The 14,851-nt window shown below is 49.4% G+C and overlaps 1 protein-coding gene across 1 annotated transcript; it reads left to right on the top strand.

The window, feature by feature from the left end:
- The first annotated feature begins 3,466 nt into the window (after window positions 1-3,466).
- LOC128459879 (tumor necrosis factor alpha-induced protein 2) lies at window positions 3,467-14,588 on the top strand. Its single transcript, XM_053444804.1, has 12 exons — window positions 3,467-3,473; window positions 5,086-5,510; window positions 5,734-5,945; window positions 6,326-6,440; window positions 6,544-6,666; window positions 7,132-7,226; window positions 7,329-7,421; window positions 7,501-7,627; window positions 7,696-7,821; window positions 13,448-13,597; window positions 13,685-13,809; window positions 14,405-14,588. Exons 1-12 carry the CDS (start codon window positions 3,467-3,469, stop codon window positions 14,586-14,588), a joined length of 1,782 nt encoding a protein of 593 aa, XP_053300779.1.
- The last annotated feature ends 263 nt before the right edge of the window (window positions 14,589-14,851 follow it).

The following is a 14,851-nucleotide window of genomic DNA, read 5'->3' as shown; positions in this document are numbered from 1 at the left end:
AGAACGTCACGAGGTCTTTGAAGGCGACGCCCCCTGAAGTGGGAGACAGCGTCTTACAGGACTAATGCTGCATTCAGGTCACATAAGTTCCACGTAATTAAGACTTTTGAACTTTGTTCCCGTCAATGTGGCTCTTCAAAGCTCTGACTCACATGACCACATCTTAACCCGCCCACAGGCCCAACCGCTGCCTGAGGCGTCTGATGAGTCATCGATTGTGGCGTCCCACGTGACGTGAGTGTGGCATCAGACCTACGGTTGTTTTATTTCCTTGATGTTAAACCTGCTGCTGCTGTGGATGCACCGAAACAATCCTGTCCTTCATGTCTCAGCAACATTTGAAATAATGAACATGTGACTGCTTCACGTATCTTGATGAACTTTATTCTTTTATCACATGTTTTTCATTGAACAGACGAGGGGTCATTTGTACATGTCACGCCCCCCCACCTCATGGACGACAGAATGTCTGCTGCTTTTCACATCCTGTTCTTTTCACCATCTGTGATTGTTGTGCGATAATTGTGAAACCGCCTTAGGATCACTGTCGCTGAATGTCGGAGAGTTTTCTGTAAAATGTAACGAGACGTCCTGCTGGTCATTAAAGGCATCGCCTCATTAACGACACGTGTGACCTCCGACTCATGATGTCATGAGTGATGTTGTGAGACGACGAGGTGAAGTCGCTGTTCTTATCTGCTGTGTAAGGTCAGAGCCACGGTAACCACATGGGTGTGTCTGCTAGAGGTTGTGTTAAATGTTGTGCTGAGGTTGTGTTACAGGTTGGTTTGAGGTTGTATCAAGGTTGTAGTAGGGGCTGTGTTGTGGTTGTGTTGAGGATGTGTTTAGCTTGTGTTAAATGTTGTGTTAAAGGTTGTGTTGAGGTTGTGTTAAAGGTTCTGTTGAGGTTGTGTTGAGGGAGTGTTGAGGTTGTGTTGAGGGAGTGTTGAGGTTGTGTTGAGGGAGTGTTGAGGTTGTGTTGAGGGAGTGTTGAGGTTGTGTTGAGGGACTGTTGAGGTTGTGCTGAGGGAGTGTTGAGGTTGTGTTGAGGGAGTGTTGAGGTTGTGTTGAGGTTGTGCTGAGGGAGTGTTGAGGTTGTGTTGAGGTTGTGTTGAGGTTGTGTTGAGGTTGTGTTGAGGGAGTGTTGAGGGAGTGTTGAGGTTGTGTTGAGGGAGTGTTGAGGTTGTGTTGAGGGAGTCTTGAGGTTGTGTTGAGGTTGTGCTGAGGGAGTGTTGATGTTGTGTTGAGGTTGTGTTGAGGTTGTGTTGAGGGAGTGTTGAGGTTGTGTTGAGCAAGTGTTGAAGTTGTGTTGAGGTTGTGTTGAGGTTGTGTTGAGGGAGTGTTGAGGGAGTGTTGATGTTGTGCTGAGGGAGTGTTGATGTTGTGTTGAGGTTGTGTTGAGCAAGTGTTGAGGTTGTGTTGAGGGAGTGTTGAGGTTGTGTTGAGGTTGTGTTGAGGGAGTGTTGAGGTTGTGTTGAGGTTGTGTTGAGGTTGTGTTGAGGGAGTGTTGAGGTTGTGTTGAGGGACTGTTGAGGTTGTGCTGAGGGAGTGTTGAGGTTGTGTTGAGGGAGTGTTGAGGTTGTGTTGAGGTTGTGCTGAGGGAGTGTTGAGGTTGTGTTGAGCAAGTGTTGAAGTTGTGTTGAGGTTGTGTTGAGGTTGTGTTGAGGGAGTGTTGAGGGAGTGTTGAGGTTGTGTTGAGGGAGTGTTGAGGGAGGGTTGATGTTGTGCTGAGGGAGTGTTGATGTTGTGTTGAGGTTGTGTTGAGCAAGTGTTGAGGTTGTGTTGAGGGAGTGTTGAGGTTGTGTTGAGGTTGTGTTGAGGGAGTGTTGAGGTTGTGTTGAGGTTGTGTTGAGGGAGTGTTGAGGTTGTGTTGAGGGACTGTTGAGGTTGTGCTGAGGGAGTGTTGAGGTTGTGTTGAGGGAGTGTTGAGGTTTTGTTGAGGTTGTGCTGAGGGAGTGTTGAGGTTGTGTTGAGGTTGTGTTGAGGTTGTGTTGAGGTTGTGTTGAGGTTGTGTTGAGGTTGTGTTGAGGGAGTGTTGAGGGAGTGTTGAGGTTGTGTTGAGGGAGTGTTGAGGTTGTGTTGAGGGAGTGTTGAGGGAGTCTTGAGGTTGTGTTGAGGTTGTGCTGAGGGAGTGTTGATGTTGTGTTGAGGTTGTGTTGAGGTTGTGTTGAGGGAGTGTTGAGGTTGTGTTGAGCAAGTGTTGAAGTTGTGTTGAGGTTGTGTTGAGGGAGTGTTGAGGGAGTGTTGAGGTTGGGTTGAGGGAGTGTTGAGGGAGGGTTGATGTTGTGCTGAGGGAGTGTTGATGTTGTGTTGAGGTTGTGTTGAGCAAGTGTTTAGGTTGTGTTGAGGGAGTGTTGAGGTTGTGTTGAGGTTGTGTTGAGGGAGTGTTGAGGTTGTGTTGAGGGAGTGTTGAGGTTGTGTTGAGGGAGTGTTGAGGTTGTGTTGAGGTTGTGTTGAGGGAGTGTTGAGGTTGTGTTGAGGTTGTGTTGAGGGAGTGTTGAGGTTCAGTTGAGGTTGTCTTTTATTCAGCTGAGCTTCACCCTCAGTTTAGTCTGACAGGCACAACTGGTCTCTGTGTTGTAGGGAGGTGGAGTGAGGCTAACATTTCCCCCTGCTTTCAGTCTTTGTGCTAAGCTAGGCTAACTGGACACACTGGCATGTGGTTGTGCAGAGACAGAATGTTTTAGACTTTTATTTTGTAAAGTGCATGTTTCCTGTTAAGGCTCCTACACCAAATGTGCACTTTTTCATTGCGGAAATGGGCGGAGCTGAGAATGTATTCATCCATCACCTGACCCCAACACAAACCTGATTGGCTGTTGCTGTGATGATGAAACTGCTGCTGCTGCAGGTGATTGGTGGATTGAGTTGTGAAGGTTGTTTCAGAATAAAAGCTTCTAGACAGTTCACACACATTCTTCATCAGCAGGATTTCTCATTTGTAATAAACTGATCTGATCAATCAAAGTGTTTCTGATCAATTGTGTTTACATTCATTGGGTTTATTAAGAAAATGGAATAAGTCACATTACCCCCCCTGATGTAAATGGTCACATGATAGTCTGAGCTGGTCCTGGTCTTGGTCTTGGTCCTGGTCCTGGTCCTGTTCCTGTTCCTGTTCCTGGTCCTGGTCTTGGTCCTGGTCCTGGTCCTGGTCCTGGTCTTGGTCCCTGTCCTGGTCTTGGTCCTTGTCCTGTTCCTGGTCCTGGTCCTGTTCCTGTTTCTGTTCCTGTTCCTGTTCCTGTTCCTGGTCCTGGTCCTGGTCCTGGTGTTAAATCTACTGGAGATATTGAATGATATGGGTTCTGTTCCTGATGATGAGGGGTTTTAACCGGTCCAGCAGGGGGCAGCAGAGGTGTTTGGTGGTGGTGGTGGTGGGGGGAGGGGGGGGGATTTGGCAGGTGGAACCAGGTCACGTGACTCCGCCCCTTCCAGCTTCTTGGTCACAGAACCAAACGACTCAGAGATGAGAGGTGAGCGACAGAAGCTTTTATTTTTTTAACTGGTTCTCATGTGGTTTCCTTATTGATCTTCGTTCTGGGTTCAGTGGAACGTTTCTCTTTCTCTTCAGATGATCTGTCGTTTGAAGAACATGTATATTTAAGAAGCTCCAGATCAACATTTATCACTGGTTTCACTGGTGCGCCGAGCTTTTTTATTCAGATGTATCCAACTGTTAAACCTTTTCCTGACAGTTCCCATCAATTTTGGCAATTTCTTAAATAGTTTAATTACATTTGTTCAAATATCGATTCAGTCCAGGATGTTTCAGTTTACAATTCCAATGTTAGATATAAACCGGAGCTGTAAACTGAGCAAGGAACCCTCTTAGTGCATTATTAAAGATATGAAGGTAGAACTGTGTCTGCTCGTTACATTTTCAATTTGTTAAGATACTTAAGATAAGATAAGACTTTATTAGGAACTCAGTGGGGAAATTAGCAGGATTACAGCAGCAAGGGTCAAAATACATCAGCCAGTACAAAGTAACATGAGGTACTAACGTGTAAGGAATATAACAAATATATATAGATATAGAAACATATAAAACTAGTATTATAGTGTAAAGACAGGAATTATGTGTGAGGCTATTTACAGTGAGTGAATTGCACATGAACTGTTGATATTACACAGTTAGAAGAATATAGCAAAGTGAACAGTTAACAGAGTTCAGTCCATAGTGGTGGTGCATGGAGTTTTACTGGGACCAGAGCTGCCTGTACAGTCTCACTGCTGCCCCTTCAGACACTGAGGGAGCTGTCCCCTGTCTTTGTCCCGAGGATCCTCAGGGGACTGATACATGCTGCTGGATTCTCAGTGTCAGAGATCTCCCTTCAGAGCTTCTCAGGGACGACGCCCACAGGCCGAGGGTTCATCTTTCAAGGATTTGCACCCATGTGCAGAATAAACTCCATCTCTGGCCCCCCCCATGACTTTGGCCCACAGAGCCTTGATGTCACTAAGTTATCCACTGACTAGCCCCCTCATGGAGGTCAGGCAGGTCAAGTGTTCAATACACCTTCCCTGTGACCCTTTTACTAATATTGGGAAGAAACCAGCAGCGTCATATCTGTCGGGGGTTTTGCTGTAGCTCTTCCCTGAGGTCCTAGCTCCTCCTCTGTTCTCTCTCTCTCTCCTCTGCTCACAGCGAGGTTGGGGTGTTGGTTTCCATTCCCTCTCATCTTCTTGGGAGTTTGAGTTTCTTTTGTGTTTATCGTGCTGCATAGTTTTGAATGTGTGCTTTGAGGGGCTCGGACTGGACATGTGCTGTGACCTGCACGGATCCAGATCAGTTCAGTTGTGTCCGTTCACAGCAGCTGCTTTTTAGTCTCAGTATTTTCTATGTTTTTGAATTTCAGACCAGCTTCAGTTTGTTTTTTCACCAATTTTCTGGACTTAGCTATAACGTTCTTGATTTTATGTTCTTCTTCTCTTGTTGTTGACTCTTTTGCTCTTATCCTTTCGTTTATACTCTTTTATTCCAAGTTCCATATGCTCACAAATGCTCATATCAAACGTGAATAACTGAAAGATATCCTGGATATGTTGAACTGGTACGACAGGCCTCTGGTTTGTCTTGTGCAGAGGATGAGTTGGGCTGTGAGGTGCAGGAGGATCAGGAGCTGGAGGAGATCAGCAGGAGGCTGATCGTCCAGGAGGAGCTGCTCTTCAGTCACAACTCTTCCTCTGAGGACGAGGACCAGATGCTGAGAGAATTCGAAGCTCTGAAGCTGAAAATATGGATGGCCATCCACAATACCTTCCCCTCGTCCTCGTCCTCAGGACAGCTGGATGTCCTGAGGAGTGCCGTGGCTTCCATCCAGCAGCAGGAGGCGCAGGACCAGCGCTGGACATGTCGTCCTCACGACAGACTCCCAGTGTGGCGTCCTCTTAATTGTGTCAGAACTCACAACACTCTGCTGCAGAACATGGTGGCGTCCAGACTGAGGCAGGCTGCAGAGGACGAGTCGAGTGGAACCCACAGTCTGTCCTCACCCATGAAAAGACAGGTGGGCCGTCAATGACAACAAGTCTGAGACACAACGGGACGCATCAGGGACGTTTCAAGAGTCAAACATCGATTATATTTTATTTTCGCCTTATTTAATCTTTAAACATCGAGCTGTCTCTGAAAACAACAGTTACAAAAATATGTTTACAAAATTAGTGACAAAACTAAACAGTTTTGTTTCAAGTGTTTTCTACATTTCAGCCTCTGCCTGCTGTCTTCAGGTCTGTCGTCTGGGGAAGCGTGTGAAGGACGACCTGCTGACGGTGGCGAGGACAGTGAAGGGTTGTTACCCTCCACACATGGACATCTTGAACATCTATGCTGGATTCTACCATCAGAGCTTCTCTGCTCGACTCACTGAACTCGCTGCTTCTGCTCTGGGACCCGAGGACGTCAGCTACCTGCTGCTCTGGGTCAATGACTGCTACCCACAGTGAGTCAGCAGGAAACCATAGATCCTCAACCCGAACCAATAATAACACTTAGTAAGGTTTATATCCAAACATAAATGATCGATATGATAAAGAACGTGACCTTTGTGCACAGTGAAGATCTGTGAGGACGTGGGGTCGAGTCCTGCACCTTCATGTCGCTGCAGACAGGAGGACTGAACCTCCTGTTTCATCTTCTCAGTCTTTTACTGTTATTTTTTGGTCAGGTGATAATGAGTTCATTAGGTTTTGCCAAATAAAATGTTCCATGAAAGTGATTTGACTCATTAATCAGATCAGAGTTATTGATCAGCACAGTTTGAGAGAATCAGAGCAGGTGGAGGAGTGAAGCCGTTCTCTCACTTCAGTGTTTCCACCTCAGAACGGTTCTGAAACACGAGGACCTGGATGGAAAGATCAAGACGGCCTGTCTGGGTTCTCTGCTGAGGAGCGAGCACCTGGAGCTGCTGGAGGACCAGTACCTGAACCACAGAGAGGTGAAGACCAGCCAGGTCTTCAACATGAAGACACGTGAACCATCAAGTGTCGTGTCCATCAACAGCATGAAAACAGAGTGAGTGTGTTTGAACGTTTCTTCAGGACCAAGTGAAGCTGTGGCTGAGGACAGCCTTGAAGATAGAAGAGGACAGCTGGTGGAGAGGAGACACACCGGAGCTCATTGACACCTACTACTACAGTCCACTGGCTGCTGATGTCATACAGGTGAGAGACAGCTGAGAGACAGGTGAGAGACAGGTGAGAGACAGGTGAGGGACAGGTGAGAGACAGGTGAGGGACAGGTGAGAGACAGGTAAGAGATGGGTGAGAGACAGACAAGACACAGGTGAGGGACAGGTGAGAGACAGATGAGAAACAGGTGAGGGACAGATGAGAAACAGGTGAGGGACAGATGAGAAACAGGTGAGGGACAGATGAGAGACAGGTGAGGGACAGGTGAGGGACAGATGAGAGACAGACGAGAGACAGGTGAGGGACAGATGAGAGACAGATGAGGAACAGGTGAGAGACAGATGAGAAACAGGTGAGGGACAGATGAGAGACAGATGAGGAACAGATGAGAGACTTGTTTGAAACACCTGGAATCACACCTGGAGTCCAGGTGTCCGGCAGGTGTCCCTGGATTGGACCTGGACTGCAGTCCGTCTCTTCAGGTCTTTGTGTCTCCAGGTGATCAGCAGCTCAGTGACTGAGCTCCATCATGTGATCAGAGACCAGAGCAGGATTCAGAGGATCAGCGCTCACCTGGAGAGTTTCCTCCACAGGTAGACCACACATCATGAACCCCCCCCCCCCCCCCACACACACACACACACAGTGCGGGGGGGCAGCTGATGTGTCCATTCATGAAACAACCTGTGTTCCAGCTACGAGACGAGCATGAAGGAGTTTGTGAGGAGGAACCAAGGTAACGTGGAGTCAGTGGTCAAAGCTCACCTGGTCTGTGAGCAGCAGTTCAGGTGAGGTCACCGGTTCGATCCCTGCACCACTCCTGACCTGTTTCTCTGCAGCTGATTGGCTGATTCTGACTTTCCTCAGGAAATACATCACAGATCCGACAGGAAGTCTGACTGCGCAGCAGCAGCGTCACTGTCTGGACACTCTGTCTGCCCTGAGGGATTGTGGGTACAGGTATTTTACCTGTCCCATTCACATCCTGCTGAAGGTACAAAATACTTCCTGTACTAACTATACTGTAAGAACCAGGCACTTAGTGTGTATGTGTGTGTCCAGGTGTGTTACAGTCACCTGTGGACATCTGTGTGGTTGGACGGGGAACTTCCTGTTGTCGACTCTTTGCTGAGCTCTCTGAGCCGGCAGCTGATGTCCCTGACCGACCTGAACGCAACGTGCAGAGAGGTGAGACAGTGTGCTCACCTGTCTGTCTCACCTGTCTGTCTCACCTGTCCGTCTCACCTGTCTGTGTCTAACCTGTCTGTCTCACCTGTCTGTATCTCACCTGTCGGTCTCACCTGTCCGTCTCACCTGTCTGTGTCTAACCTGTCTGTCTCACCTGTCTGTGTCTCACCTGTCTGTGTCTCACCTGTCGGTCTCACCTGTCTGTCTCACCTGTCCGTCTCACCTGTCTGTGTCTAACATGTGTCTGTCTCACCTGTCTCTGTCTCACATGTCCGTCTCACCTGTCTGTGTCTCACCTGTCTGTCTCACCTGTCTGTGTCTCACCTGTCGGTCTCACCTGTCTGTCTCGCCTGTCTGTCTCACCTGTCTGTGTGTCGCCTGTCTGTCTCACTTGTCTGTGTCTTACCTGTCTGTGTCTTGCCTGTCTGTGTCTCACCTGTCTGTCTCCCCTGTCTTTTTCTCACCTGTCGGTCTCACTTGTCTGTATCTCACCTGTCTCTCTCACCTGTCTGTCTCACCTGTCTGTCTCACCTGTCTGTCTCACTTGTCTGTATCTCACCTGTCTGTGTCTCACCTGTCTGTCTCGCATGTCCGTCTCACCTGTCTCTCTCACCTGTCTGTGTCTCACCTGTCTCTGTCTCACCTGTCTCTGTCTCACCTGTCCGTCTCACATGTCTGTCTCACTTGTCTGTGTCTTACCTGTCTGTGTCTCACCTGTCTGTCTCACCTGTCTGTCTCACCTGTCCATCTCACCTGTCTGTGTCTCACCTGTCTGTCTCACCTGTCTGTGTCTCACCTGTCTGTCTCACCTGTCGGTCTCACCTGTCTGTCTCGCCTGTCTGTCTCACCTGTCTGTGTCTCGCCTGTCTGTCTCACTTGTCTGTGTCTTGCCTGTCTGTGTCTCACCTGTCTGTCTCCCCTGACTTTTTCTCACCTGTCAGTCTCACTTGTCTGTATCTCACCTGTCTCTCTCACCTGTCTGTCTCACCTGTCTGTCTCACCTGTCTGTCTCACTTGTCTGTATCTCACCTGTCTGTGTCTCACCTGTCTGTCTCACATGTCCGTCTCACCTGTCTCTCTCACCTGTCTGTGTCTCACCTGTCTCTCTCACTTGTCTGTGTCTCACCTGTCTGTCTCGCCTGTCTCTCTCACCTGTCGGTCTCACCTGTCTGTGTCTCACCTGTCTGTGTCTCACCTGTCTCTGTCTCACCTGTCCGTCTCACCTCTCTGTGTCTCGCCTGTCTGTCTCACATGTCTGACTCCCCTGTCTTTTTCTCACCTGTCTGTCTCACCTGTCCGTCTCACCTCTCTGTGTCTTGCCTGTCTGTGTCTCACCTGTCTGTCTCACCTGTCTCTCTCACCTGTCGATCTCACCTGTCTGTCTCACCTGTCTGTATCTCACCTGTCGGTCTCCCCTGTCTTTTTCTCACCTGTCTGTCTCACCTGTCCGTCTCACCTCTCTGTGTCTCGCCTGTCTGTCTCACCTGTCTGTATCTCACCTGTCTGTCTCACCTGTCTCTCTCACCTGTCGATCTCACCTGTCTGTCTCGCCTGTCTGTCTCACTTGTCTGTGTCTTACCTGTCTGTGTCTTGCCTGTCTGTGTCTCACCTGTCTGTCTCCCCTGTCTGTATCTCACCTGTCTGTGTCTCACCTGTCTGTGTCTCACATGTCTGTCTCACCTGTCTCTCTCACCTGTCTGTGTCTCACCTGTCTGTGTCTCACCTGTCTGTCTCACCTGTCTGTCTCACCTGTCTGTGTCTCACCTGTCTGTGTCTCACCTGTCTGTCTCACTTGTCTGTATCTCACCTGTCTGTGTCTCACCTGTCTGTCTCACCTGTCTGTCTCACCTGTCTGTGTCTCACCTGTCTGTCTCACTTGTCTGTATCTCACCTGTCTGTGTCCCACCTGTCTGTCTCACATGTCTGTCTCACCTGTCTCTCTCACTTGTCTGTGTCTCACCTGTCTGTGTCCCACATGTCTGTCTCACATGTCTGTCTCACCTGTCTTTTTCTCACCTGTCTGTCTCACCTGTTTTTTTCTCACCTGTCTGTCTCACTTGTCTGTGTCTCACCTCTCTGTGTCTCGCCTGTCTGTCTCACTTGTCTGTGTCTCACTTGTCTGTCTCACCTGTCTGTGTCTCACCTGTCTGTCTCACTTGTCTGTGTCTCACCTGTCTGTCTCACCTGTCTGTGTCTCACCTGTCTGTCTCACCTGTCTGTGTCTCACCTGTCTGTCTCACCTGTCTGTGTCTCACCTGTCTGTGTCTCACCTGTCTCTGTCTCACCTGTCTGTATCTCACCTGTCTGTGTCTCACCTGTCTGTCTCACCTGTCTGTCTCACCTGTCTGTCTCACCTGTCTGTCTCACCTGTCTGTCTCACCTGTCTGTGTCTCACCTGTCTCTGTCTCACCTGTCTCTGTCTCACCTGTCTGTATCTCACCTGTCTGTCTCACCTGTCTGTCTCACCTGTCTGTGTCTCACCTGTCTGTGTCTCACCTGTCTCTGTCTCACCTGTCTGTATCTCACCTGTCTGTCTCACCTGTCTGTGTCTTGCCTGTCTGTGTCTCACCTGTCTGTCTCACCTGTCTCTCTCACCTGTCGATCTCACCTGTCCGTCTCACCTCTCTGTGTCTCGCCTGTCTGTCTCACCTGTCTGTATCTCACCTGTCGGTCTCCCCTGTCTTTTTCTCACCTGTCTGTCTCACCTGTCCGTCTCACCTCTCTGTGTCTCGCCTGTCTGTCTCACCTGTCTGTATCTCACCTGTCTGTCTCACCTGTCTGTATCTCACCTGTCTTTTTCTCACCTGTCTGTCTCACCTGTCTCTCTCACCTGTCGATCTCACCTGTCTGTCTCGCCTGTCTGTCTCACCTGTCTGTGTCTCGCCTGTCTGTCTCACTTGTCTGTGTCTCACCTGTCTGTGTCTCACCTGTCTGTGTCTCACATGTCTGTCTCACCTGTCTCTCTCACCTGTCTGTGTCTCACCTGTCTGTGTCTCACCTGTCTGTCTCACCTGTCTGTCTCACCTGTCTGTGTCTCACCTGTCTGTGTCTCACCTGTCTGTGTCTCACCTGTCTGTCTCACTTGTCTGTATCTCACCTGTCTGTGTCTCACCTGTCTGTCTCACCTGTCTGTCTCACCTGTCTGTGTCTCACCTGTCTGTCTCACTTGTCTGTATCTCACCTGTCTGTGTCCCACCTGTCTGTCTCACATGTCTGTCTCACCTGTCTCTCTCACTTGTCTGTGTCTCACCTGTCTGTGTCCCACATGTCTGTCTCACATGTCTGTCTCACCTGTCTTTTTCTCACCTGTCTGTCTCACCTGTCTTTTTCTCACCTGTCTGTCTCACTTGTCTGTGTCTCACCTCTCTGTGTCTCGCCTGTCTGTCTCACTTGTCTGTGTCTCACCTGTCTGTCTCACCTGTCTGTGTCTCACCTGTCTGTCTCACTTGTCTGTGTCTCACCTGTCTGTCTCACCTGTCTGTGTCTCACCTGTCTGTCTCACCTGTCTGTGTCTCACCTGTCTGTCTCACCTGTCTGTGTCTCACCTGTCTGTGTCTCACCTGTCTGTCTCACCTGTCTGTCTCACCTGTCTGTCTCACTTGTCTGTGTCTCACCTGTCTGTGTCTCACCTGTCTCTGTCTCACCTGTCTCTGTCTCACCTGTCTGTATCTCACCTGTCTGTCTCACCTGTCTGTCTCACCTGTCTGTGTCTCACCTGTCTGTGTCTCACCTGTCTCTGTCTCACCTGTCTGTATCTCACCTGTCTGTCTCACCTGTCTGTCTCACCTGTCTGTGTCTCACCTGTCTGTCTCACCTGTCTGTCTCACCTGTCTGTCTCACCTGTCTGTGTCTCACCTGTCTGTCTCACCTGTCTGTCTCACCTGTCTGTCTCACCTGTCTGTCTCACTTGTCTGTGTCTCACCTGTCTGTGTCTCACCTGTCTCTGTCTCACCTGTCTGTATCTCACCTGTCTGTCTCACCTGTCTGTCTCACCTGTCTGTGTCTCACCTGTCTCTCTCACCTGTCTGTGTCTCACCTGTCTGTATCTCACCTGTCTGTCTCACCTGTCTCTCTCACCTGTCTGTCTCACCTGTCTGTATCTCACCTGTCTGTGTCTCACCTGTCTCTGTCTCACCTGTCTGTATTTCACCTGTCTGTCTCACCTGTCTGTCTCACCTGTCTGTGTCTCACCTGTCTGTCTCACCTGTCTGTGTCTCACCTGTCTCTGTCTCACCTGTCTCTCTCACCTGTCTGTGTCTCACCTGTCTGTATCTCACCTGTCTGTCTCACCTGTCTCTCTCACCTGTCTGTCTCACCTGTCTGTATCTCACCTGTCTGTGTCTCACCTGTCTCTGTCTCACCTGTCTGTATCTCACCTGTCTGTGTCTCACCTGTCTGTGTCTCACCTGTCTCTGTCTCACCTGTCTGTATCTCACCTGTCTGTCTCACCTGTCTGTCTCACCTGTCTGTGTCTCACCTGTCTGTCTCACCTGTCTGTCTCACCTGTCTGTCTCACCTGTCTGTCTCACCTGTCTGTGTCTCACATGTCTGTATCTCACCTGTCTGTGTCTCACCTGTCTGTATCTCACCTGTCTGTATCTCACCTGTCTGTCTCACCTGTCTCTCTCACCTGTCTGTGTCTCACCTGTCTGTATCTCACCTGTCTCTCTCACCTGTCTGTCTCACCTGTCTCTGTCTCACATGTCTGTATCTCACCTGTCTGTCTCACCTGTCTGTCTCACCTGTCTGTCTCACCTGTCTGTGTCTCACCTGTCTGTCTCACCTGTCTGTCTCACCTGTCTGTGTCTCACCTGTCTGTCTCACCTGTCTGTGTCTCACCTGTCTGTCTCACCTGTCTGTGTCTCACCTGTCTGTGTCTCACCTGTCTGTCTCACATGTCCGTCTCACCTGTCTCTCTCACCTGTCTGTATCTCACCTGTCTGTCTCACCTGTCTGTCTCACTTGTCTGTATCTCACCTGTCTCTCTCACCTGTCTCTCTCACTTGTCTGTATCTTACCTGTCTGTCTCACCTGTCTGTGTCTCACCTGTCTGTATCTCACCTGTCTGTCTCACTTGTCTGTATCTCACCTGTCTCTCTCACCTGTCTCTCTCACTTGTCTGTATCTTACCTGTCTGTCTCACCTGTCTGTGTCTCACCTGTCTGTGTCTCACCTGTCTGTGTCTCACCTGTCTGTCTCACCTGTCTGTGTCTCACCTGTCTGTCTCACTTGTCTGTGTCTCACCTGTCTGTGTCTCACCTGTCTGTCTCACCTGTCTGTCTCACCTGTCTCTGTCTCACCTGTCTGTATCTCACCTGTCTGTGTCTCACCTGTCTGTGTCTCACCTGTCTGTATCTCACCTGTCTGTCTCACCTGTCTGTCTCACTTGTCTGTATCTCACCTGTCTCTCTCACCTGTCTCTCTCACTTGTCTGTATCTCACCTGTCTGTCTCACCTGTCTGTGTCTCACCTGTCTGTATCTCACCTGTCTGTGTCTCACCTGTCTGTCTCACTTGTCTGTATCTCACCTGTCTCTCTCACCTGTCTGTCTCACCTGTCTCTGTCTCACCTGTCTGTCTCACCTGTCTGTATCTCACCTTTCTGTCTCACCTGTCTGTCCCTGTAGTCTCTGCTGACCGTGGTCCACCAGGAAGTGGTTCTTCAGTACATGAAGAGGATGATGAAGACCAAGATGAAGAAAAGAGAGCACCAGGTGGGCGGAGCCCAGCGGATGAAAGACGACGCTCAGAAGATCAACGACTTCTTCAGAGATGGGGTGAGTTGCTCCGTGGTGCAATGTAACTAAGTACTTGTACTCGAGTACTGTGCGTGCTTCCTGACGACAGGTTGTCCTTGTGAGCAGGGCTGCAGCGCCCCCCCCTGGCTCGGAGACGTTCTCTGTCGCGTGGCGGAGGTTCTCCGTCTGCAGGAACCAGGAGACGTTCAGCTGGAGCTGCTCAGTCTGGCTAGAACGTTCCCCGACCTCAGGTACACACCTGCTCAGCCAATCAGAGACGTTCAGGTTCTCCTGTAAGAACGTACATGTTGATGTGCGTGAGCATATGTAGATGTACATGTTCATATGTTCATATTCATGATTTCATGTTGGTAAATAAATTGTCGTGTCTCGTTTTAATATTTGACAAACTTGAACTTTCACCTTTAGGACGGGAGAAGTTATTTTACATGTTAGTTCCGTGTAGATGTGACTCATCAGGTCTTAGCATGTTCTTCACAGATTCAACTCATCTCACTCTCTCTGTGTGTGTCACTGGTTTAATGTTGTGTGGTCATTGTGTGTTGTCATGAACAATGTGACCTGGATCTGCCGTGGGAGACAAAGCGGTTGCTGTGGGAGCAGGCAGGTGTGTCCAGGTGGACTCAGGTGTCTGCGGGGACACTGAGTCAGGTCACCTGAGATCTTCTTCACTTCTGTTCCCTGAACTGAAACGTGACTCAGCTGCTTCATACCTGTAAAATCTCGTGTGAGTCACATGACGTGTGAGTCACATGACGTGTGAGTCACATGACGTGATCATCAACACTTTTCATGTTGTTATGATCACTTGTTGTTTCTCCTCAGTGACGCTCACGTGTCAGCGCTGCTGTCTCTGAAAACCGGCCTATCAGCTGCTGACGTTCGCTCCATCAGGCGGAACCTGGAGGAGAACCGCCTCCTCGATGTCTCCACCAGTCACAGCCCTCCATTCTTCTCCAAGGTCAAAGTCAAATGGATCAGTAATAAGATCAGTCAGATCCGACTGTAGAGCAGAACCGAGCAACAAACTGTTTTTATTGTTTCTTTTATTTGTCTCTTTGTTCCATTGTTGCTGCTTCATCAAGTTAATAAATGTAGACGTTTTGTTTTAAAAGTAGTTTCCTGTGGTTACATGTTACATGTTACATGTTACATGCTACATGTTGAGGACAGACAGCTGAGCAGACATTCTGCTCATTTGAAGAGTCTCCCATGTGGTGTCCCTCAGGGCTCTGTCCTGGGTTCTCGGATCTCTGTGATCAATCCAGTTTA

The sequence above is a fragment of the Pleuronectes platessa genome, chromosome 17 (genome assembly GCF_947347685.1).
Source record: "Pleuronectes platessa chromosome 17, fPlePla1.1, whole genome shotgun sequence".
NCBI classification, from domain to species: domain Eukaryota; kingdom Metazoa; phylum Chordata; class Actinopteri; order Pleuronectiformes; family Pleuronectidae; genus Pleuronectes; species Pleuronectes platessa.
Note: the sequence above shows the minus strand (reverse complement) of the source record. Positions and strands in the feature narration are given on the sequence as shown.